Source organism: Pelophylax lessonae, assembly GCF_965119305.1.
Source record: "Pelophylax lessonae genome assembly, chromosome: 10".
Lineage (NCBI taxonomy): Eukaryota > Metazoa > Chordata > Amphibia > Anura > Ranidae > Pelophylax > Pelophylax lessonae.
In genome coordinates, this window is record NC_138777.1 from 5,958,886 (window position 1) to 5,985,036 (window position 26,151).

At 47.8% G+C, this 26,151-nt stretch overlaps 1 protein-coding gene across 1 annotated transcript in view; it reads left to right on the forward strand.

Annotated features, from left to right (window-relative positions):
* Positions 1-26,151, forward strand: part of SWAP70 (switching B cell complex subunit SWAP70) — a 120,777-nt gene that overhangs the window by 15,626 nt on the left and 79,000 nt on the right. The window contains exon 2 of the mRNA XM_082270753.1: positions 14,782-14,922. Within this exon, the coding sequence (XP_082126879.1) occupies positions 14,782-14,922 (141 nt within the window). The remainder of the gene's footprint in view (positions 1-14,781; positions 14,923-26,151) is intronic.

The following is a 26,151-nucleotide window of genomic DNA, read 5'->3' on the forward strand; positions in this document are numbered from 1 at the left end:
AGATTGGTGTCAGTAGAGCAGTGGATGGTGTCAGCAGAGCAGTGGATGGTGTCAGTAGAGCAGTGGATGGTGTCAGTAGGGCAGTGGACGGTGTCAGTAGAGCAGTGGATTTTGTCAGTAGGGCAGAGATTGGTGTCAGTAGAGCAGTGGATGGTGTCAGTAGGGCAGTGGATGGTGTCAGTAGGGCAGTGGATGGTGTCAGTAGAGTAGTGAATGGTGTCAGTAGAGCAGAGGATATATCAGTAGGGCAGTGGACGGTGTCAGTAGGGCAGTGCATGGTGTCAGTAGAGTAGTGAATGGTGTCAGTAGAGCAGAGGATATATCAGTAGGGCAGTGGACGGTGTCAGTAGGGCAGTGGACGGTGTCAGTAGGGCAGTGGACGGTGTCAGTACAGCAGTGGATGGTGTCAGTAGAGCAGTGGATGGTGTCAGTAGAGCAGTGGATGGTGTCAGTACGGCAGTGGATGGTGTCAGTAGAGCAGTGGACGGTGTCAGTAGAGCAGTGGACGGTGTCAGTAGGGCAGTGGACAGTGTCAGTAGGGCAGTGGATGGTGTCAGTAGAGCAGTGGATGGTGTCAGCAGAGCAGTGGATGGTGTCAGTAGAGCAGTGGACGGTGTCAGTAGGGCAGAGATTGGTGTCAGTAGAGCAGTGGATGGTGTCAGCAGAGCAGTGGATGGTGTCAATAGAGCAGTGGATGGTGTCAGTAGGGCAGTGGACGGTGTCAGTAGAGCAGTGGATTTTGTCAGTAGGGCAGAGATTGGTGTCAGTAGAGCAGTGGACGGTGTCAGTAGGGCAGTGGACGGTGTCAGTAGAGCAGTGGATGGTGTCAGTAGGGCAGTGGACAGTGTCACTAGGGCAGTGGACGGTGTCACTAGGGCAGTGGACAGTATCAGTAGAGCAGTGAACGGTGTCAGTAGGGCAGTGGACGGTGTCAGTAGGGCAGTGGACGGTGTCAGAAGAGCAGTGGACGGTGTCAGTAGGGCAGAGATTGGTGTCAGTAGGGCAGTGGACAGCGTCAGTCCACCAACATTTCGCAGGGCCCGCCCTCTGGCCATCCCACCAAATCCACCCACTGGCCATACCAACGAGTCCTTCAGTGCACCCACTTCTATTTTGGCACTCTTACAACTTAATATATGAAAATGAATCCAAGCCAGCGAAGAGACATCCCCAAATATTCAGCAAAGAGACATCCCAATCCAGTAAAGAGAGGGCCTCATATATTCAGCAAAAAGACTTCTGGAAAAATGGTCAAACATTCCCATAGACACACTCCTAAACCTTGTAGACAGCCTTCCCAGGAGAGTCAAAGCTGTTATAGCAGCAGAGGGCGGAGCCAACTCAATATTGAACCCTACGGACTAAGACTGGGATGTCATTAAAGTTCATGTGTGTGTAAAGGCAGGCGTCCCAATACTTTTGGTAATATAGTTACATAGTACATAGTTACATAGTTAGTGAGGCTGAAAAAAGACACAAGTCCATCCAGTTCAACCTATGAATGCGTGTGTGTGTTTGCTTTTAACCGTACATTGTATACCCCTGTATGTTGTACATTGTGTACCCCTGTATGTTGTGGTCTTTAAGGTGTCCATCCAATAGTTTTTTGAAACTATCAAGGCTCCCCGCTGATACGACTGCTTGCGGAAGAGAATTCCACATCCTTACCGCTCTTACAGTGAAGAACCCCTTACGCACTTTAAGGTTAAACCGCCTTTCCTCAAGTTTTAGTGAGTGGCTACGTGTCTTATTGTATTCCCTTTCTCTGAATAGTTTGTTCCTTATGCTAGGGTCGCCAGTACAGTATTTGTACATTGATATCATATCCCCCCTCAATCGTCTCTTCTCCAGAGAGAATAAGTTCAGTGCTTGTAGTCTTTCCTCATAGCTGATGCCCTCCATTCCCCTAATTATTTTTGTTGCCCTTCTCTGGACTTTCTCCAGTTCCAGCACATCCTTCCTGAGGACCGGTGCCCAGAACTGGACAGCATACTCCAGATGTGGCCGGACCAGAGTCTTGTAGAGTGGAAGAATAATCTCTTTATTTCTGGAGTGAATCCTCTTTTTTATAAATCCCAGTATTCTGCTGGCTTTGCTTGCAGCGGCTTGGCATTGCATGCCACTTCCAAGCCTGTTGTCTACCAGTACCCCCAGGTCCCTTTCCATCCTAGACTCACCCAGAGGTTCCCCCCCTAGTGAGTAGCTTGCTTTCTGGCCCCCAAGTGCATTACTTTACATTTTTCTACATTAAATCTCATCTGCCATGTAGTTGCCCACCCCGTTATTTTGTTCAGGTCTGCTTGCAAGATTTCCACATCCTGCATAGAAGATATTGGCATGCCTAGTTTAGTATCATCTGCAAATACTGAGATTGTACTAGATATCCCCTCCTCTAGATCATTTATGAATAAATTAAACAGGATTGGTCCCAGGACAGAACCCTGGGGGACCCCACTTTCCACACCCGCCCAATCAGAGTACTCCCCATTAATCACCACCCTCTGGACTATCCCCTGGAGCCAGTTCTCTATCCAGGTACTCACCTTATGGTCCATACCTACCTTCCTTAGTTTGTACAGTAAGCGTTTGTGGGGAACGGTGTCAAAGGCCTTTGCAAAGTCCAGATACACCTCATCCACAGGCTTTCCCTTATCTAGGTGGCAGCTCACTTCATCATAGAAGGTTAATAGATTGGTTTGGCATGAACGATTTTTCATGAATCCATGCTGATTACTACTTATAATACCGTTTTCATTACTAAAGTCTTGTATGTGGTCCCTTATCATCCCCTCCAAAATTTTGCAGACTACTGATGTTAGGCTGACCGGCCTATAGTTACCCGGGATATATCTCGGCCCCTTTTTAAATATTGGTACCACGTTGGCTTTTTTCCAATCAGCTGGCACCATACCTGTCTGTAAACTATCCTTAAAGATCAAGAATAATGGTCTGGCGATCACTATAATCAATAGTGTATTATAGTGTATACATTGAGTGTTATAGGGAAGGGTGTCGGGGACAGGGTGGTTCAACGGAATAGAAAATAAAAAAAAAATTAAAATTCATCAACATGGAAATCTCTATATATACTGCCGTCCCAGAATACTCCGGACCAATCATAGAGGAGGGACCACCCATAAAGCACGGAGGGACAACCATCAACATCACATAGAGAAAAAGATATACAAAATATATAGAAAAGATCAAATATTTCCCCCACACTTTTTTTTTTTCATTTTTGTGTTGGGTCCCCCCCTTAAGCCCAGATATAGAATTTGGGGAAGACCCGAGCCATTTTTTTTTTTTTTTTGTGGGGTCCCCTTAAAATTCATACTAGACCTATAGAATGTGGCAAGTCTGGGTCTAAGCATGGTGCAGGAGTGTGCTGTAGCCCCCCCCCCCCCCCCCAGATTTTACTTGTGTCTACTCAAGTCTCTGAGAGTGCACACTGATGGGGAAAATGAATGTAAGTGGGCACTCTGGTGTAGAAAATTAATGTAAGGGGGCATTCTGATGAGGGAAATTGATGTAAAGGAGCTCTTTGATGGCAAAAATGGATGTAATGGGGGCACTCTGATAGGTAAAATTGACGTAAGCAGCACTATGGTGTGTAAAATTCATGTAAGGAGGCATTCTGATAGAGGAAATTAATGTAAAGGAGCACTTTGATGGGGAAAATGGATGTAATGGGGGCACTCTGGTGGGTAAAATTTATGTAAGCGGGCACTCTAGTGTAGAAAATTAATGTAAGGGGGCATTCTGATAGAGGAAATTAATGTAAAGGGGCACTTTGATGGGTAAAAACGATGTAATGGTTGCACTCTGATGGGTAAAATTGCCATAAGTGGGCACTCTGGTGTAGAAAATTAATGTAAGGGGGCATTCTGATAGGGGAAATTAATGTAAAGGAGCACTTTGATGGGGAAAATGGATGTAATGGGGGCACCCTGATGGGTAAAATTGATGTAAGCGGGCACTCTGGTGTAGAAAATGAATGTAGGGGGCATTCTGATAAGGACAATTAATGGGGAAAATTACTGTACTCTGATAGGGTAAATTAATGTAAGGGGGCAATCTGTTGGAGAAAATTAATGTAAGGGGACAATCTGATGGGGGAAATGCATGTAAAGGAGCACTTTGATGGGGACAATTGATGTAAGAGGGCACTTTGATGTAGATAATTTATGTGAAGAGACATTTGGATCGCAGAAATTGCTGTAAAAAAGCACTTTGATGTGAAAAATTTATGTAAGGGGGCACTCTGATGTACATAATTCACGTAAGGGGCAATTCGGATGGGGAAAATTTATGTACAGGAGTACTCTGATGGGAAAAATGGTGCATGGGGGCACTCTGATGGGAAAAATTAATGTAAGGAGCCGGGGGCACTCTGATGTAGAAAATTAATGTAGGGGGGGGGGGGCATTATGATAAGATCAATTGATGGGGAAAATGACTGTAAGAGGGCACTCTGTTAGGGAAAAATAATGTAGGGAGGCATTCTGATGGAGGAACTGAATCTAAGGTGCACTCTGACGAGGACAATGAAGGGGGAAAATTACTGTATGGGGGCACTCTGATGGGGAAAATAATGTAAGAGGCACCTGTTGGGGCAAATTAATGTAAGGGGGCACTCTGTTGGAAAAAAATGATTGTAAGGGAACATTGTGATGAGGGAAGTTGATGTAAAGAAGAACTTTAATGGGGGCAGTTGATGTAAGGGGGCACTCTGATGTAGCTAATTTATGCAAGGGGACATTTGGATGGGTGAAATTGATGTAAAGGAGCACTTTGTTTGGGAAAATTGATGTAAGGAGGCACTCTGATGTTGAAAATTAATGTAGGGGGCATTCTGAGGAGATCAATTGATGGAACAAATGACTGTAAGGGGCACTCTTACGGAGGACATTAATGTAAGAGGCACTCTGTTGGGAAAAAATAATGTAAAGAGGCATTCTAATGGAGGAAATTAATCGAAGAGGCACTCTGATGAGGACAAATAATTGGGAAAATGGGGGCACTCGGATGGAGAAAATGAATGTAAAATGCACTCTGTTTGGGCAAATTAATGTAAGGGGGCACTCTGTTGGAAAAAATGATTGTACGGGAACATTCTGATGAGGAAAATTGATGTAAAGGAGCACTTTGATGGGGACAGTTGGTGTAAGGGGGCACTCTGATATTGAAAGATAATGCAGAGGGCATTCTGATGTAGGTAATTTATGTAAGGGGACATTTGGATGGGGGAAATTAATGAAAATTAGCACTTAGATGGGGAAAATTTATGTAAGGGGGCACTCTGATATTGAAAGATAATGTACGGGGCATTCTGATGAGATCAATTGATGGTGAAAATGACTGTAAGGGGGCACTCTGATGGGGCAAATTAATGTAAGAGGCACTCTGTTGGGGTAAATTCATGTAAAGGGGCACTCTGATGAGGAAATTAATGTAAAGGAGCACTTTGATGGAAAAATTGATGTAAGGGGGCATTCTGATGAGTACAATAGATGGGGAAAATGACTTTAAGTGGGCACTCTGATAGAGAAAATGAATGTAAGAGGCACTCTGATGGGGCAATTGATGTAAAGGAACACTTTAATGAGGAAAATAGATTGAAGGGGGCACTCTGATGTAGAAAATTAATGTAAGGGGCATTCTGATAGGTGAAATTGATGTGAAGGAACACTTTGATGATGAAAATTGATGTAAGGGGGCACTCTGATGGAGAAAATTAATGTAAGGGGGCACTCTGAAGAGGAATATTAATGGGGTAAATGACTGTAATGGGGCACTCTGATGGAAATATTAATGTAAGGTGGCTTTCCCGTAAGGGAAATTAATGTAGGAGGGAATGATGGGAACCCTGATGTAAAGATGGACCTCTGATGTAAAAGGGGACCCTGATAGAGACACCTGCTATAAAGGGGTACATGTTTTGTTTAGTCATGTTAATCTATTGACAGCCTAATACATACTGACGTTACCTGTTCCCTCCTGCACTGCCTCTGCACTACCTTAGCTGTTCCTTCTGGGTTGTGATTGGTGGTACAGAAGCACGCTGGGTGAGCAGGGAATACGGCTTCCCTGCATCTCTATCACACTGTGTGATGGACGGTCAGTGACTCACAATGTTGGCAGTGTGCCCCCTTCTACTGCACCCCCCTATCGGATGTAGATTTGCCCTAGGGCCTAGCATGAAGGAAGGGGACTTTTTGGTTATGGCTGGGGATTTCCGACCATGTAAGTGAATGGGACGGTGACATGACTTGGTAGTGACAATAGAAAGCCGTTATGTACAACCATAGAGGTAACACCGTTATTATGTGCGACACTCTGCAACCACTGAACAGGTAAATGATTAGGAATTTGTCCAAATACCTGAACAGCCAAAGTTCCCTACTAGATATTACCATCTATAGATAATGACACCAGAGGTCGGGGATTCAGGGAATTTCCGATTGTCTTTGGGGTAACAGAGGGAATTTATTTTCCCTCCGGCTGGAGTGAATTGCATGGTTCTATATTGGAGTATCTGCCTTCCTCTGGATCAGCTGTGTGTGGAGGACTGTGTATAGGGACGGTGTATATGGAGGGTGTACAGTATATGGAGGGTATATATGGAGGGTGTATATAAAGGGTGTATATGGAGGGTGTGTATGGAGGGTGTATAGTATATGGAGGGTGTATAAGGAGGGTGTAAATGGAGGGTGTGTATGGAGGGTGTATATGGAGGGTGTATATGGAGGGTGTGTATGGAGGGTGTGTATGGAGGGTGTATATGGAGGGTGTGTATGGAGGGTGTGTAGGGAGGGTGTATATGGAGGGTGTGTATGGAGGGTGTATATAGAGGGTGTGTATGGAGGGTGTATATAGAGGGTGTGTAGGGAGGGTGTATATGGAGGGTGTATATAGAGGGTGTGTAGGGAGGGTGTATATGGAGGGTGTATGGAGGGTGTGTATGGAGGGTGTATATGGAGGGTGTGTATGGAGGGTGTATATGGAGGGTGTGTATGGAGGGTGTGTATGGAGGGTGTATATGGAGGGTGTATATGGAGGGTGTGTATGGAGGGTGTATATGGAGGGTGTGTATGGAGGGTGTGTATGGAGGGTGTATATGGAGGGTGTGTATGGAGGGTGTGTATGGAGGGTGTGTATGGAGGGTGTGTATGGAGGGTTTCTATTCCTTTAATAAATGATTTATTCTATGTATTGATTATTTCTATTATTGGAATAGATTGGGGAGATTATTGGGGAGATTATTGGAGTAGATTGGGGAGATTATTAGAGTGATTATTGGAGTAGATTGGGGAGATTATTGGGGAGATTATTAGGGGAATTATTGGGGAGATTATTAGGGCGATTATTGGGGAGATTATTGGAGTAGATTGGGGTGATTATTGGGGAGATTATTAGGGGAATTATTGGGGAGATTATTAGGGCGATTATTGGGGAGATTATTGGCGTAACATCCCCCTACATCAGAGTCTCCATCAACATCTCCCTTACATCAGAGGACCCCCTTATATATTAGAGCCCCCCCCCAACATCAGAGTTCCCATCAGAGTCCCCACCTTACATCAGAGTCCCTATCAAAGTCCCCTTACATGAGAGTTTTTGTAATGAATGTGATATAATATCAGTAAAACAAAACAAAGCCCCCCCCCACCTTACAGCATTTACAGCAGAGCCCTCCATATGAGTCCCCTATTATATCAGAGTCCCCCCTTATATCAGTGTCCCCATCAGAGCCCCACTTACATCAGAGTCCACATCAGAGCCCCCCGCTTACACCCTGCTTACATCAGAGCCTGATTTATGAAACCCCCTTATATCATAGTCCCCCCCTTACATCAAGGCCCCCTTACATCAAAGTTTGCCTTATATGACAATTTCTATCAGAGCCCCCCCTACACCAGAATCCCAATCATAGTGCCCCTTAGATCAAAGTCAGTTTATATGAGAGTCCCTATCGGAATCCCCATCAGAGGGCTGGATGAAATCTTGCTGAGGGTCGTAGTTTGAAGAAGATGAAGTAGATGATTTCTGTCTCTTCTGTAACTTTGTATTACGATGATATAGGATGATAGGAGAGTTCAGTGATTGGCATTACCTACAATGTAACACATTGATACAATGATGTCATGTTCCATCTCTATGACATCAGAGGAAGATGTTGCCTGTGAGCCCAGTTCCCGCTTTGCGAGTTTTTTTTAGCAACCGCCAAATATTTAAATTTGCGCCACATCCCAGAGCCGGGGGTCATTGTTCTAAGATTTCAGGTATTGATGAGTGGAAGTCGTGCAGGAAGGAGTCCAATGTTTTGTAAGAACTCGATAAATCAGTTAGAAAGAGGAGAGTGAACAATGGCGATCGACCGGTATGACCAGCTGAGCTATAAACAGGTATGTCAGGTATGCAGGGATCACAGAATCCTATGGAGGAGATAATATTACACAGAGCTCACCAACACAGCACAACCTTAACCACTTCCCAACCGGAAGGATTTTCCCCCTTAGTGACCAGGCCATTTTTTGCGATTCGGTACTGCGTTACTTTAACTGACAATTGCGCGGTCGTGCGACGCTGTACCCAAATCCAATCGATGTCCTTTTTTTTCCTACAAATAGAGCTTTCTGCTGGAGGTATTTGATCAATTTTTTTGCGCAATAAAGAAAAAAAAAAGCGACAATTCTGAAAAAAAAATTAATAATTTTCACTTTCTGCTATATAACATTCCCAATAAAAAAAAAAAAGAAAATTTTTTTTTTTCATAATTTTAGGCCAATTTGTTTTCTGCTACATATTTTTGGTAGAAAAAAAAAATCACAATAAGCGTATTTTAATTGGTTTGCGCAAAAGATTGCATCTACAAACTAGAGGAAAGATTTATGTCATTTTTATTTATTTATTTATTTTTACTAGTAATGGCGGCGATTTGCGATTTTTAGCGGGACTGTGACATTGCGGCGGACAGATCGGACCCCTAACTGACATTTTTGACACTTTTGGGGGGACCAGTGACATTACTACAGTAATCAGTGCTAAACATATGGGCTGTCACTGTAATAATGACACTGGCAGGGAAGGGGTTTACACAGGGGTGATCAAATGGTTAAGTGTGAGCCTAGGGGGTGTTTTCTAACTGTATGGGGGAGGGACTTGTTAAATGATCATAGAAACCTGTGATCCTATATAGAAGAATCACAGGGGCTCTGTGATCATTTTAGAGAGAAGAAAGGTCAGCTGTATTCACAACATCTGACTGTCCTTCTCTCTCAGTGGGGAGTGATCGCGGGTGCCCAGTGGCAATGGGGCACTCTTCCTCACACTGACACCAATGATGGGACACTATTCCTCCCACTGACACCAATGATGGGGCACTATTCCTCCCACTGATACCAATGATGGGGCACTATTCCTCCCACTGACATCAATGATGGGGCACTATTCCTCCCACTGACATCAATGATGGGGCACTATTCCCCCCACTGACACCAATGATGGGGCACTATTCCTCCCACTGACACCAATGATGGGGCACTATTCCTCCCACTGACACCAATGATGGGGCACGATTCCTCCCCCTGGCACCAATGATAGGGCACTATTCTTCCCCACTGACACCAATGATGGGGCACTATTCCCCCCACTGACACCAATGATGGGGCACTATTCCTCCCACTGACACCAATGATGGGGCACTATTCATCCCACTGACACCAATGATGGGGCACGATTCCTCCCCCTGGCACCAATGATAGGGCACTATTCTTCCCCACTGACACCAATGATGGGGCACTATTCCTCCCACTGACACCAATGATGGGGCACTATTCCTCCCACTGACACCAATGATGGGGCACTATTCCTCCCACTGACACCAATGATGGGGCACTATTCCTACCACTGACACCAATGATGGGACACTATTCCTCCCACTGACACCAATGATGGGGCACTATTCCTCCCACTTACTCCAATGATGGGGCACTATTCCTACCACTAACACCAATGATGGGACACTATTCCTCCCACTGACACCAATGATGGGGTACTATTTCTCCCACTGACACCAATGATGGGGCACTATTCCTTCCACTGACACCAATGATGGGGCACTATTTCTCCTACTGATACCAATGATGGGACACTATTCCTCCCACTGACACCAATGATGGGGCACTATTCCTTCCACTGACACCAATGATGGGGCACTATTCCTCCCACTGATACCAATGATGGGGCACTATTCCTCCCACTGACACCAAGGATGGGACACTATTCCTCCCACTGACACCAATGATGGGGCACTATTCCTTCCACTGACACCAAGGATGGGACACTATTCCTCCCACTGACACCAATGATGGGGCACTATTCCTTCCACTGACACCAATGATGGGGCACTATTCCTCCCACTGACACCAATGATGGGGCACTATTCCCCCCACTGACACCAATGATGGGGCACTATTCCTCCGACTGACACCAATTATGGGGCACTATTTTTGCTCTAGGAGGGACAATTTGGAAAGGGATTTGTTTTAGGAGGGGAATATGGATGGAGGGGGGGGGGGGGATTTGTGCCAGGGTGAAATGGGGGCACGAGATTTGTGCTGGGAGGGGGAATTTGGGGGACAGCAGAGGGTAAGATCTTTTCTAGAATGGGACATTTGAGGGGCATGTGCTTGGAGGGGGATTTGTGCTGGGGTGGAGGAAAGAGGATTTCAGCTAGGAAAAAGGATGGGGGGAGGGGGGAATTGTAGTAGAAGGGGTGATGATTTGTTATTTTGTTCTGGGAGGGGGAATTTGGGTGGTGGTGAAATTTGCTCTAGAAGGGAACATTTTAACAGGATTTGTTTCAGGAGGGGGGTAAAGCGGGAATTTGTGCTAGGGGGGATTGGGGGAGAAGGGGATTTGTGCTGGTAGAGGGAATTTGGGGGGCATCAGGAAGTAAGAATTGTTCTAGGATAGAAAATTGGGGGGGGGGGCATGTGCTCTGAGGGGTAATGTGGGGGGGGGGGAATGTGCTGTTAGGGGGAATTTTGCTGGGGGGATCGTGGGGAGGGGATTTCTTCTGGGAGGGGGAATTTGGGAGGTGACGGGGTAATAGCTGCTCTGGGAGGGACAATTTGGGGGGATTTGTTTTAAGAGGGGAACTATGGGGGGGGGGGGGATTTGTGCTAGAGGATATTTGTGTTGGGGGATTGGGGGCGGGAGATTTGTGATGGGAAGGGGAATTTGGTGGGCAGCAGGAAGTACAATTTGTTCTAGAGTGGGGAAGAGAATTAGAGCTAGGAGGAGAATTTGGGGGGGGGGGGGGGGTGATGGGGGAAAGATTTGCTCCATACATTTTTTCTTGGGGGGGGGGATTTATTAAGGGGGGGGGATTTGGGTGGCAGCAGGAAGTAAGATTTGCTGACACGTAATGGGGGGGGGGGGGGCAGTTTGACTTTGTCCCGGGACTGACTGCAGCAGAGTTAAATCAGCTCCCCTGCCCCTCTAGACACGGCTGTGCAGTGTGGCAGAGCTGTGTAGATCTCAGGACTGGATGGACAGAGGTACAAATTCTTTGGAAGGTAAAACCTCTCCATTATATATATATATACACACTTTGCTGTGTATACAGTATGTCCTCTCTGTGTTTGCCTGGAGTTCTGCTTTACCTCGTAGAAGCCTCTGCCTGTGCTGGGAGGGGTGAAGGGTGATGAATGGGGACTCAAGTCCATCATCTGAGTTATTTCTGTCACCATTGTCCTCCATTCTGTCTCCTGTGCCGACAAGGAGGGAGCCACTTCCTCCCCAGAGAAGAATAGGTGACATCACCCCCCCCCCCCCCAGCCTTCCAGTAAGGGGTGACTAACCTCTCCCAGTGTGCAGATTATATACTGGAGGGAAAAATAATCTGAACCCGATCTCAGATATAGAATATCAGCTTTGTACAGTTGTACCGCCTCCTCCCTTTCAGTTTTGCACAGGTGTAACGGCTCCTCCCCTTCAGTTTTGCACAGGTGTACTGGCTCCTCCCCTTCAGTCTTGCACAGTTGTACCCGCTCCTCCCCTTCAGTCTTGCACAGGTGTAGCGGCTCCTCCCCTTCAATCTTGCACAGTTGTACCGACTCCTCCCCTTCAGTCTTGTACAGGTGTATCGCCTCCTCCCCTTCAGTCTTGCACAGGTGTACCGGCTCCTCCCCTTCAGTCTTGCACAGTTGTACCGGCTCCTCCCCTTCAGTCTTGCACAGGTGTACCGGCTCCTCCCCTTCAGCCTTGCACAGGTGTACCGGCTCCTCCCCTTCAGTTTTGCTCAGGTGTACTGGCTCCTCCCCTTCAGTTTTGCAAAGGTGTACAGACTCCTCCCCTTCAGTCTTGCACATGTGTACCGGCTCCTCCCCTTCAGTTTTGCACAGGTGTAGCGGCTCCTCCCTTTCAGTCTTGCACAGGTGTACTGGCTCCTCCCCTTCAGTTTTGCAAAGGTGTACCGGCTCCTCCCCTTCAGTTTTGCTCAGGTGTAGTGGCTCCTCCCTTTCAGTCTTGCACAGGTGTACCCGCTCCTCCCCTTCAGTCTTGCACAGGTGTAGCGGCTCCTCCCCTTCAATCTTGCATGGGTGTACTGGCTCCTCCCCTTCAGTCTTGCACAGGTGTAGCGGCTCCTCCCCTTCAGTCTTGCACATGTGTACTGGCTCCTCCCCTTCAGTCTTGCACAGGTGTACTGGCTCCTCCCCTTCAGTTATGCACAGGTGTACCGTCTCCTCCCCTTCAATCTTGCATAAGTTGTACTGGCTCCTCCCCTTCAGTCTTCAACACCCACTCCTCCAGACTGACAGCTGCCCATCATGGCACAGTGATATTTGTAGAACTCCTCCCACTGCTTGCATCAGGACTGAGTGCTCCTGAGAGGAGTACTGAGGGCGGGGGCTGGGATGTTTTCAGGAATTTATGTACAGCCCCCTGCCAGGCACCCCCACCAGTCATGATCTGCCTGCATTGCATAGAGAAGCACAGAGACCTGGTGATGACATTTTTCATTAGCATGCTGCTGGGGATCAATTGTTGCTGGGAGGGATCTAGGGATGCTGGCTGCAGGGAAATCTGTTGTTGCTGCTGGGGGTCTATTGTTACTGGGGGAGGGGGTATCCTGTTGCAGGTGATCAATTGCTGTTCACTGCTGGAGAGTCTATTGGTGCTGGCTGCAGGGAGATCTGTTATTTCTGCCGGGGATCAATTGTGGCTGGGAGGGATCTAGTGATGCTGGCTGCAGGGAAATCTGTTGTTTCTGCAGGGGGTCTATTGTTGCTGGAGGGGGTCTATTTTTGTGGGGTAGGGTCTTCTAAGGAGGTATATTGTTGCTGGTGGGGGATCTACTGTTGCCGAGGGGGGGGGGTCTTATGTTTTTGTGGATCAGTTGTTGCTGGGAGGGATCTAGTGATGCTGGCGGCAAGGATATCTATTGTTGCTGCTGGGGGTCTATTGTTACTGGGGGAGGGGGTATCCTGTTGCAGGTGATCCATTGTTGCTCACTGCTGGGAAGTCTATTGGTGCTGGCTGCAGTGAGATCTGTTATTTCTGCTGGGGATCAATTGTTGCTGGGATGGATCTCTGATGCCCTTTTGTCAAGGCAAAATTTAGGCAGCGGCGCCCATAAACAGTATGGCTGCTGGCCAACAGTGCAACTGTGCATGCGCCATTCCCAAAGCCTAACGGGTTCGGGAAAGCTCGTTGGCAGAGCGGGCGCATGCGCAATGACATTATGGCGCCATTTTTTAAAGCGAGGCACTCGGTCTCAGGGCAGTGATGGCACCTCGTCACATCAGTGATGGCACCTCGTCACATCAGTGATGGCACCTCGTCACATCAGAGATCTGACGAGACCACCACCTGCACCATCTCCACAGCCTCTACAAACCCCCTGCACCATGTCCGCAGCCTCTGACAAGACCACCACCTGCACCATGTCTGCAGCCTCTGACCACCCCCTGCACCATGTCCACAGCCTCTGACCACCCCCTGCACCATGTCCGCAGACTCTGACCACCCCCTGCATCATGTCTGCAGCCTCTGACCACCCCCCGCACCATGTCCGTTGCCTCTGACCAGATCACTATCTGCACCATGTCCGCAGCCTCTGACCACCCCCTGCACCATGTCCGCAGCCTCTGACCACCCCCTGCACCATGTCCGCAGCCTCTTACCACCTCTTGCATCATGTCCGCAGCCTCTGACCACCCCCTGCATCTTTTCCACATACTCTGACCACCCCCTGCACCATGTCCATTGCCACTGACCAGACCACCACCTGCACCATGTCCACAGCCTCTGACCAGACCACCACCTGCACCATGTCCCCAGCCTCTGATCACCCCCCCCCCCCGCACCATGCCCGCAGCCACTTGCCCCCCGCACCATGTCCGCAGCCACCGATCACCCCCCGAACCATGTCTGCAGCCACTGATTACCCCCCTTTTAGGAGCTCAACAGGTAATGAGAAAAGGGAAAATATATAAAGGAAATGAAAATTGCTACAATGTAACATTCTGATCACATACACAGTAGAACAAAATTGGACAATTTATATAGCATAATATTTGCCTTCTAAGAGGAGGCCCACCGATGCTAAATGTGGTTAATGTTGTTAAGAGATAACAGGTCCAGGACTCCAGCCCTGAACGAGTCCAAGGACTGGAAAGACTTGGAAAAGTTGGAAGTTCCATAGTTGCATTGTCTACCCGGCTCCATAGTCCTGGAAAAGGTTAATAAAATCCTCTCTGCGTATTTTTGCAGGTCCTCTCACACAACCTCTGCACGCTGCTCAATGTTCCTCATGATCCGGTGGCCCTGGAAGAACACTTCAGGGACGATGACGAAGGTCCGGTGTCTAACCAGGGCTATATGCCTTACCTCAACAAATTCATTCTGGACAAGGTAAGACCAGACTTCTGTCTAACTATTATAGCTTGGAGCCAACAAAGGGGATTTAAAATAAAATTTCAACAATTGAAAGATATAACTCCTTCTAGAGACTGTACCATAAGAGCCTTACCTGCTTCTGCCCTATAGATCCTAAGCTAGACCATATCAGCTAAAATCTTTCCGTGCTAATTTAGATCTTTCATCTTTTTCATTATCAGTCCCTTTGATGTAGTAAAAAGCAAAAATTTAATTTGGGACATCAGTGTTAGAATTACTTTAAGTTTTGGCACCATTCCAGCTTGTGTTTCTCAAACTACTGCAAAATAGTGAAGATAAGAACAGCTCAAACTTTCTCAAATTTATGAATTGGTCTACACCTTATATTTTCTTCTAGGGCTTAAGCTGCAATCCATAACCATGGGACTAACATTAACCTAGAATTACCCTCAAACGAAGCCCTAACCAGTGCTGTATTTTGGCCTAGGCTAACAAGGCCCAGGCCTAGGGCGGCACTTTGCAGGGGGGCAGCAAAAAAGTGGCCCCCCCTCCACCTGAGACTCTATTGGCCACTGGTTGCTAGAGCAGCTTCTCTCACCCGCCTCTAACTCACCCCCTCTCTCTCTCTCACCCCTCCTCTCTCTCTTCCACCCCCTCTCTCTCACCCCCTCTCTCTTTCTCTCTCATCCCCCCTCTCTCTCTATCATCTCCCCTCTCTCTCTCACTCTATGATCCCCCTCTCTCTCTCACCCACCTCCTCTCACCCCCCCCCCTCGTGAGATCTCAGGGGTTCATGCTGGGACTTGTAGTCCTTCAATTTTGGAGGGAGCCACATCCATTAAAAAGGGAGTGGGGCAAATTTACATGGGGGGGGGGGGGCGCGCCCAATTTTAGTCTTGCCTAGGGCAGCACAAAACCAAAATACATCACTGACCCTAACACAGCCTTCCCCAAACTTTTTACCCCAGAGGAACTCTTAAAATATTTTTTAGGTCTTGGAGAACCCCCCTGGTAAGATAAGTTGAGGGTCAGTGGTAAAATGTCCCTGACATTAGTGGGAGTAAGTGGGAAGAACGCCCTCCCCCTACAGGGGTGGTCAGAATCACCCTTGCAGACTTGCCGCTGGCTCTGCCAAGTGGCATTTTACCTGGAACTATGCCAGCACCATCAGATAAGAAGTCAGTTAGGCACAGCTCAAGGAAGCCCTAGCCACCCCTGGAGGAACCCTGGTTGAGAATGGCTGCCCTAACAGGAAACTAACGGCATGTTTTAAATACTCGCCTCATTCACCAAATCCTCCGTTCTTCTGCTAAAAAATATTGGCAGTAAAGTGGACCTAAACTCCAAAAATTTAGATATATTTTAAATTATAGTGAACATTTATACATTGTGCCCAATCAGTACCCTGGAAAATGTACCTGTTTCTCAAGCAATTCCTCCTGAAAAATAACACTTCCTGGTATGTGAGTGTGCCTAGGCACTCCTGTGACTCATCATAGATGGCGAAAAGGACAGGGTGGAATGAGGAGAAAGAGGTGACCATTGTGGAATTTTGATAAGTGAAGGGTTTCCCCAGTGCTGAGCCCTCCTGTTACATCAGTAATTGTCTCAACAGCAACAACCTGCTGTTGCCCTTCATGCTCCGGCAGAGGGGATGTGACGGCACCCATTGCCATTCCACTAAAGTTTTTTCATAGGATTCAATCTTAGAAGAAAACACCATTTCTAATCTTTTCCCTGAAGGATGTCGGCATTAAAGTGGACCTGAATTAAAAAATGGAAGATTTTTTATGTTATAGGGAAGAGTTAGAAATGCTAAATTAGTACCCTAAAAAATCTACCTATTGTCTGGAAAAACAGCAGTGCTCTTCCTGGTAGGTGAGTGTGCCCAGGCACTCCTTTCAATCATCCCAGTTTCTGCACTGGCAAAGAGGAGGAGGCAGAGTGTGGAGAAAGGGGTAACCACTTTGAAATTTTGGTAAGAGATGGGTCTCCAAGTGCTGTGACCTTCTGTTAGGTCAGTCATTGTCTCAACAACAATCTGAAGTTGCCCTTCATTGTCCACAGCAGACACAGGGGATGTAATGGCACCCATTGCTGTTCTAGCAAATTTTTGATGCCATTCAATCTTAATAGAAAAACATTTTATGTTAATTTTCTCATTTAACTTTGCTTTTCTAAGAATAATCTAATTTACAAAATTGGGGAAGTGGAATTTAAAGAAGAAATGCTGACAATGAAGAACACCAGTCAGTGTGATATACCATATTACCAAAAGTATTGGGACACCTGCCTTTACACGCACATGAATTTTAATGGCATCCTAGTCTTAGTCCGTAGGGTTCAATACTGAGTTGGCCCACCCTTTGCAGCTATAACAGCTTCAACTCTTCTGGGAAGGATGTCCACGGGGTTTAGGCGTGTGTCTATGGGAATATTTGACCATTCTTCCAGAAGCTCATTTGTGAGTTCAGTGACTGATGTGGAAGAGAAGGCCTGGCCCGCAGTCTCCGTTCTAATTCATCCCAAAGATGTTCTGCCGGGTTGAGGTCAGGACTCTGTGCGAGCAGTCAAGTTCCTCCACCCAAAACTCACTTATCCATGTCTTTTTGGACCTTTCTTTGTGCACTGGTCCAAATCATTCGTTGGAGGGGGATTAGGGTGTGGGGTTGTATTTCAGGAGTTGGGCTTGGCCCCGTAGTTCCAGTAAAGGGAACTTTTAAGGCGTCAGCAGACATTTTGGACAATTCCATTTCTCAACTTTGTGGGAACAGTTTGGGGACGGCCCCTTCCTGTTCCAACATGACTGCACACCAGTGAACAAAGCAAGGTCCATAAAGACACGGATGAGCGAGTTTGGGGTGGAGAAAATTGACTGGCCTGCACAGAGTCCTGACCTCAACCCGAAAGAACACCTTTGGGATGAATTATAGCAAGGACTGCGAGCCAGGCCTTCTCGTCTACATCAGTGCCTGACCTCACAAATGCGCTTCTGGAAGAAAGGTCAAGCATTATGATAGACAAACTCTTAAACCTTGTGGACAGCCTTCCCAGAAGAGTTGAAGCTGTTATAGCTGCAAAGGGTGGGCCAACTCAATATTGAACCCTACAGACTAAGACTAGGATGCCATTAAAGTTCATGTGCATGCAAAAGCAGGCGTCCCAATACTTTTGGTAATATAGCATGCTAGTGCTGTCCAGGAAACCATGCAGCTGTGCTAAAATTAGAAAGTCCTCTAAATTCACCTTGAATCTGTGTAGAAAATCACTCAATGCACCCAGATTTGTTTGGCTTTTTATAGCATATGAAATTTAATAGGCACACTGCTTAAGGGAGGGATTGACCTATTACTAGAACCTTCAGGCAGGGCCTGGTGCAGGAAACCCTGAAGGGCCTCCCTGACCCCCAGGTGGGGCCCTTCTCTCAAAGCTCAGTGGAGGAATGCCGGGGTCTGGTCGCAAGTGGGACCTTTGTGACCCTGGTAGTTCTGCCACTGGTTTCCAGTAGTTTGTAATTTTTATTTTATTTTTTATAATTTTTCATTTTTTTTACAATAGTATTTTTTTCCGTTTTTCATTTTTTTAGGAGCCCCATTGGGGGGCTTTGGTGAGATATCAGGGGTCTACACAGACTTCTGATTTTCCACCTTTGAGGCAGAGAAATAAGATTGAGTACACAACCCTCAACCTTCATCTCTACAGCCTCAGCTGCACAGAATGAATGGATAGGAATAGCTTAGTACAGAGCTTCCAGTTCATTCACAAACTGAAGCATAGGAAACACAGTTAACAATGCCTCAGTTATGAATGGACAGAGTCGCTGATCGGTAGGGATCACTCTCCATTCAGAAAAGGGACATTTACCAGCCCCTTTCCCGCTCTCCATCCTGACAGATCCCCCTGGCAGAGCTGTGAGGGACGAGGGGGGCGGAAAAGCACACAGGGGGGCTGGAGAGCACACGGGGGGGGGGGGGCAGCAGAAAGAAAGAGCCTTCTTCTTCTCCTCTCCCTCCTGTAGGCATTTAGCGGCTCCTCCTATCCAGGCGCCATACAGGGCCCCCCTGCAGCATGGGGCCAGGTTGCAATTGCGACCCCTGTAGATACGCCCCTGCTATGGCTGCTGAGGAATTACAGCTGGCTCCCTACTACATATGGTGAAGGTCCCATGGCACTTCATAACTGGTCCTGCATGTGACATGTCCCAGAGGGCTGTGGGCAGGGAATAGGTTGGGACTAATGAGGATTGTGGAAGTGGGAGCAAGTATCAACAAAAATCAGTACTTCCCCCCCCCCCCCCCCAAAAAAAAAATGCAACTCAGTTACAGGCTGGCTGGAGGTAGTGAATCATAAGTACTTTACTTTTTGATAGAAGTTCTGCTTTAATTAAAGTCAGCCCTTATATGGGGCAAGGATCACAGCTACTTTATCAGTTGGATGTTCCTAATTCCTTGATCGAGCAATTTTGGTCACATTTCTGGGCATGATTGATTAGGACAGATGTACCTATCAGCCATGGTACAGAAGACATGGAGAATAGCCCACTGCAAAACAAAGAGCCTTCAAGAACTAAGGAACAGCCTCCTACTGGATCTTTATTAGCTGCGGTTTAGAACCCAGATAAAGGGGGTGCCTGATTACCCCTGAAACTCATTGTACTCCTGAACTTACAAATACAAATTTGAATTTGTCATGAAGGTCCTCTGCACCCAACAACACCAAAGTGCATACTTTACCTGAAAAAACTCAGGCTTCAAGCAAAAGGACACTTTTCTCCTTGTCTTCAGGTATTGGGGGGCCAGCATCCAAACAACTCATCCAATGGTAGTGATATACAGTCCATGTGGGACACCGCTCCCCCAGCCCGTCCACTGTAAGGTGTTGGGTGGCATTAACCAGCACTACTCCACTAACCACAAACCCTGATGCATTTCAACCTGCCCACTGGGGCTCTATGACTAAGCCCTGGTAGATGGGGTGAAAGCCTGGTTAGGGGAGTAGTGCTGGCTGAGGCCCCTCCAACACTTTACAGCTGGGGGAGCGGTGTCCCACATGTTGTATATCACCACCAAAGTGCATAGATTGGTATTGATCAGTTCACCTAAATAGCTGGATATACCCAGCAGATATCTCAACAGGAACAATGGGCAATTAAATATTTGCAACCCTCAAAGCCCCTGAGACCTGGCATGGACTTACGTGCTGCTCAGACAGACTTCCATATCTGGGCATAGGCAGATAACACTTTCCTACCATTGCTCTGTAGAAAGGGTCAGCTTGGAATCATCTTGCAAAGACATTTTTCAAAAAGTTTTATACACTGAACAAAATTATAAACACAACACTTGTTTTTGCCCCCATTTTTCATGAGCTGAACTCAAAGATCTCAGACTTTTTCTATGTACACAAAATGCCGATTTCTCTCCAATATTCTTCACAAATCTGTGTAAATCTGTGTTAGTGATCACTTCTCCTTTGCCGAGATAATCCATCCACCTCACAGGTGTGACATATCAAGATGCTGATTGGACGGCATGATTATTGCACAGGTGTGCCCTAGACTGGTCACAATAAAAGGCCACTCTACAATGTGCAGTTTTATCACACAGCACAATGCCACAGATGTCCCAAGTTTTGAGGGAGGGTGCAATTGGCATGCTGACTGCAGGAATGTCCACCAGAGCTGTTGCCCGTGAATTGAATGTTCATTTCTCTACCATAAGCCGTCTCCAAAGGCGTTTCAGAGAATTTGGCAGTACATCCAACCGGCCTCACAACCACAGACCACATGTAACCACACCAGCCCAGGACCTCCACATCCAGCATCTTCACCTCCAAGATGGTCTGAGACCAGCCCAGGACCTTCACATCCAGCATCTTCACCTCCAAGATGGTCTGAGACCAGCCCAGGACCTCCACATCCAGCACCTTCACCTCCTAGAAGGTCTGAGACCAGCCCAGGACCTCCACATCCAGCATCTTCACCTCCAAGATGGTCTGAGACCAGCCACCCGGACAGCTGCTGCAACAATCAGTTTGCATAACCAAAGAATTTCTGCAGAAACCATCTCAGTGAAGCTCATCGCCATTCTTGTCATCCTCATCAGGGTCTCCACCTGACTGCATTTCCTCTTTGTAACCGACTTAAGTGGGCGAACGCTCACATTCAATGGCATCTGGCACTTTGGAGATGTGTTCTCTTCACGGATGAATCCCGGTTTTTACTGTACAGGGCAGATGGCAGACAGTGTGTATGGCTTGGTGTGGATGAGCGGTTTGCTGATGTCAGCGTTGTGGATGGAGTGGTCCATGGTAGCGGTGGGGTTATGGTATGAGCAGGCGTATGTTGTGGATGGAGTGGCCCATGGTGGCGGTGGGGTTATGGTATGGGCAGGCGTACGTTGTGGATGGAGTGGCCCATTGTGGGGGTGGGGTTATGGTATGGCCAGGCGTATGTTGTGGATGGAGTGGCCCATTGTGGCGGTGGGGTTATGGTATGGGCAGGCGTACGTTGTGGATGGAGTGGCCCATTGTGGGGGTGGGGTTATGGTATGGCCAGGCGTATGTTGTGGATGGAGTGGCCCATTGTGGCGGTGGGGTTATGGTATGGGCAGGCGTACGTTGTGGATGGAGTGGCCCATGGTGGGGTTATGGTATGGGCAGGCGTACGTTGTGGATGGAGTGGCCCATGGTGGCGGTGGGGTTATGGTATGGGCAGGCGTATGTTGTGGATGGAGTGGCCCATGGTGGCGGTGGGGTTATGGTATGGGCAGGCGTACCTTGTGGATGGAGTAGCCCATGGTGGCGGTGGGGTTATGGTATGGGAAGGCGTATGTTGTGGACAAGGAACACAGGTGCATTTTATTGATGGCATTTTGAATGCACAGAGATACCATGAGGAGATCCTGAGGCCCATTGTTGTGCCATTCATCCACGACCATCACCTCATGTTGCAGCATGATAATGCGCGGCCCCATGGTGCAAGGATCTGTACACAATTTCTGAAAGCTGAAAACATCCCAGTTCTTGCATGGCCAGCATACTCCCCGGACATGTCACCCATTCAGCATGTTTGGGATGCTCTGGATCGGCGTATAGGACAGCGTGTTCCAGGTCCTGCCAATATCCAGCAACTTCACACAGCCATTGAAGAGGAGTGGACCAACATTCCACAGGAACCAATCACCAACCTGATCAGCTCTATGTGAAGGAGATGTGTTGCACTGCGTGAGGCAAATGGTGGTCACACCAGATACTGACTGGTTTTCCGACCCCCCCCCCCCACCCCAGACCCCCAATACAGTAAAACTGCACATTTTAGATTGGCCTTTTATTGTGGGCAGCCTAAGGCACACCTGTGCAATAATCATGCTGTCCAATCAGCATCTTGATATGCCACACCTGTGAGGTGGATGGATTATCTCAGCAAAGGAGAAGTGATCACTAACACAGATTTACACAGATTTGTGAAGAATATTGGAGAGAAATCGGCCTTTTGTGTACATAGAAAAAGTTTTAGATCTTTGAGTTCAGCTCATGAAAAATGGGGGGCAAAAACAAAAGTGTTGTGTTTATAAATTTGTTCACTATAATAATGCGTGTAATAGTGATTTCTCTCCTGATCAGATTCCTTCTTCCGTTCACATCCATAGCATTTGTCCACATTTCAATGAAATCTGTATTTTTATTTCGTTTCCTTAAATTTTAACCCCAGGCTGTAAAAAGTAAACATTAGAGAATCTCTGTCCAGATAGAGATACAAAGAGGAAGTGACAATGATACTTTTTATAACATTTTAATTGATGTTTATACAAAGATACCAAATTTTATTCAAAATAAACGTCCTCTCTGTGATATTGACCGAGCAATCAGGACAAGTTATTGTGGAGTCTCGATTTATGGCGGAGAGTTCTCAAATACGATGAACCTTTATTTGTGTAGCAATGGCCGCGCACGGCTTGTGGTGCTTCTCTATAAATATTTGGGGCTCTCTGTGACCACTATATTTCCCTACTAGGCTTCAGTAGCATCATGATGTCATTTTGGAACAGACAATGAGGTCATCACACTCACAGCCGTGATGTCACCTGGAATCACATGGCAATAAGGTGTTGGGGCTCCCAAGCTCAGCTGAATGCACAACATTGAGGGGAATTCCTATTATATTGAAACATGGTGCTGATCACTCCCCAGGAGTACAGAACTCCCCCCTCTGCCAGTACAGATCCCCCACCAGTACAGTTTCTCCCAGTGCAGCTCCTCTCCATTACAGATCTTGCCTCCCACCAGTATAACTAGTGCAAATCTCCACCCCCCCCCCAGTGCAGCTCCCCCCTAGTACAGATCTCCTCCCAGTACAAATCCTCCACTGGTACAGCTTCGCCCAGTGCAGATCAGCCCCCCCCCCCCACTGAGTGCAGCTTCCCACTAGTACAGATCTCCTCCCAGTACAAATATCCATCCCCCCAGTGCAGATCCCCTCATTACAGATCTCCTCTCCCACCAGTATAACTCCTCGCAGTGCAAATTACAAACCAGGGGGGCAAGTACAAACCAGAGGCCCATGGTGCAGGAACTCAGCCCCTCTTCCAGTGCAGCGTCCCACCAGTGCAGATCCTCCACCAGTACAGCTTCTCCCAGTGCATATCTGCTCCCAGTACAAATCTCCACCCCCTAGTGCAGCTCCCCCCATTACAGACCCCTCCCCAGTGCAACTCCCCCAGTTTCAAATCTCCTCTCCCTCCAGTATAGCTCCCCCAGTACAAATCTCTACCTCTCCAGTGAAGCTCCCCCACCTGTACATTTTCTCCCAGTGCAAATCCACTCCCCACAGTACAGCTCCCCCTCATTACAGATATCCTCTCCCACCAGTATAGTTTCCACCAGCACAAATATACACCCCAGTATAGATCCATCCCGCCCAGTACAGCTCCCTCCATTACAGATCTCCTCTCCCACCAGTATAGCTCACCCAGCACAAATCTCCACCCCCCCCCCATTTCAACCCCGTTCCAGTACGCTAGTACAGATCCCCCAGAGCTTCTCCCACTGCATATCCGCTCCCAGTACAAATTGCCACTCCCCTGGTGCAACTCCCCTCCCAGTACAGATCTCTTCCCCAGTACAGCTCCCCCCATTATAGATCTCCAGTACAGATCTCCTCACCAGTGTAGCTCCCCCTAGAAAAAATCTCTAAAGTGCAGCTCTCCTCCAATACACCAGTACAGATCCCCCACCAGTACGGCTTCCTCCAGTGCATATCCGCTCCCAGTACAGCTCCCCCTCATTACAGATCTCCTCTCCCACCAGTATAGCTCCCCCCAGTACAAATCTCCACCCCCCCAGTGCAGCTCCCCAACCAGTACCCCCTCTCGGTGAAAAGCTGCTCCCCCCAGTACAGCTCCCCCTTATTACAGATCTCCTCTCTCACCAGTATAGTTCCCCAAGCACAAATCTCCACCCCCACAGTACAGATCCCCCCCCTGCAGTGCAGCTCCCCCAGTACAGAGTCCCCCTGTGTAACCATCCTCCCTCCTTAAAATCCATTCACCAGACCAGGTGGTGCAGTATACACTCAGTGAGGGGAAAGCCCCCCTTAGCTGTATCATATGACCAGAGGAAGAGCCTCCCTCTATCTGAAGTGCCACTGACTGTCACTGAGTTCCACGTGGGGGCTGCAGCACTTAGGGGTCACAGCCAGTAGTGTCCAGGGAGCTCTGGGAGGTTTGGACCTCCCTATCCCCCTTATCGATCTCCCGGCCTTGAAGAAGCAAAAAAACTTTTACAATATTACAGAACAAGTCCAGCTGAATGTGACTGAATGCTACTGGTTCCCTTTTATATTGAGATTTCTCATAATTCCCCTAGGCACCCACAGCAACCTCGTTTGGCGGCACCCTCTGGGGGATGTGCAGTTTATACATGTTCCTCCTCAATGGCCATTTACAGTATTTCAATGTTCCCCGTAAGAGTTGGCGGTGTGGATTGAGAGACATTCCGGTGTTCACATCTTCCTTCATCACAAAGGATTTCCACAGAGGATCTTTTATTGTTCCAAAAATAACCGGAGGAACTTCACCGTCTAATTGTCATGTGAGCAGACAGACTCTTCGGAAAGTTTGGCGGTGTCGGCAAGTTTCTGGCGGTGTGACACAAGGAAACTGTTCCTTAGTTTCTGACCACATGGATGGGTCTTGCTGTTCATGGTCACCATCTTCTTATTTGTTGGTAGTTTCTCATTTATCCTGGTCATAGTAGAGCTGGGGGTAGATAGGCCCATCCAATAGGACTTCTTCTAGAATGCTGAAGACTCATACAAGTAACATCTACATTTCTTATCAGTCAGGAACATGCTCCAGTCACCAGTGTTTGTACTCCCATAGGTAAATGGAGCAGGGGAGATTGAGTCGTTTATCTGCACTTCCTCCAATCACAGAGCACCTTGGATTCAGTGGAAGGCCTTTTCTGAAGAGGTGCCGCCTGAGCAACCTTCTGTGATATTTGTACTGCAGCTGGAAATACAAGTCCCGGCACCGATTCCCCCCCCCCCCCCCCCCCCAATCACAGAGTGCCTTGGATTCAGTGGAAGGAATACAAGACCTTTTCTTAATGGAAGAGGTGCCAACTGAGCAACCTTCTGTGATATTTGTACTGCAGAACTACAAGTCCCAGAACTGAGCCACTCCACCTCCCCTAATCAGAGTGCCTTGGATTCAGTGGAAGGAACACAAGGCCTTTTCTTAATGGAAGCATCCATCAGTGCCACCTCATCTGTGCCACCTCATTGGGGATCATTAGTGCAGCCTCATTAGTGCTCATCAGTGCCAACTCATCAGTGTGCATCAGTGCAGCCTCATCAGTGCCCATCAGTGCCACCTCATCTGTGCCACCTCATTGGTGACCATTAGTGCAGCCTCATCGGTTCCCATCAGTGCCACCTTATCAGTGCTGTCTCATCAGTGACACCTCATCTGTGCCACCTCATTAGTGCCCATCAGTGCAGCCTCATCAGCACTCATCAGTGCAGCCTCATCAGTGCCCATCAGTGCAGCCTCATCAGTGCCCATCAGTGCAGCCTCATCAGCGCCCACCAGTGCAGCCTCATCAGTGCTCACCAGTGCAGCCTCATCAGTGCAGCCTCATCAGCGCTCATCAGTGCAGCCTCATCAGCGCCCATCAGGTGCAGCCTCATCAGCGCTCACCAGTGCAGCCTCATCAGTGCTCACCAGTGCAGCCTCATCAGCGCTC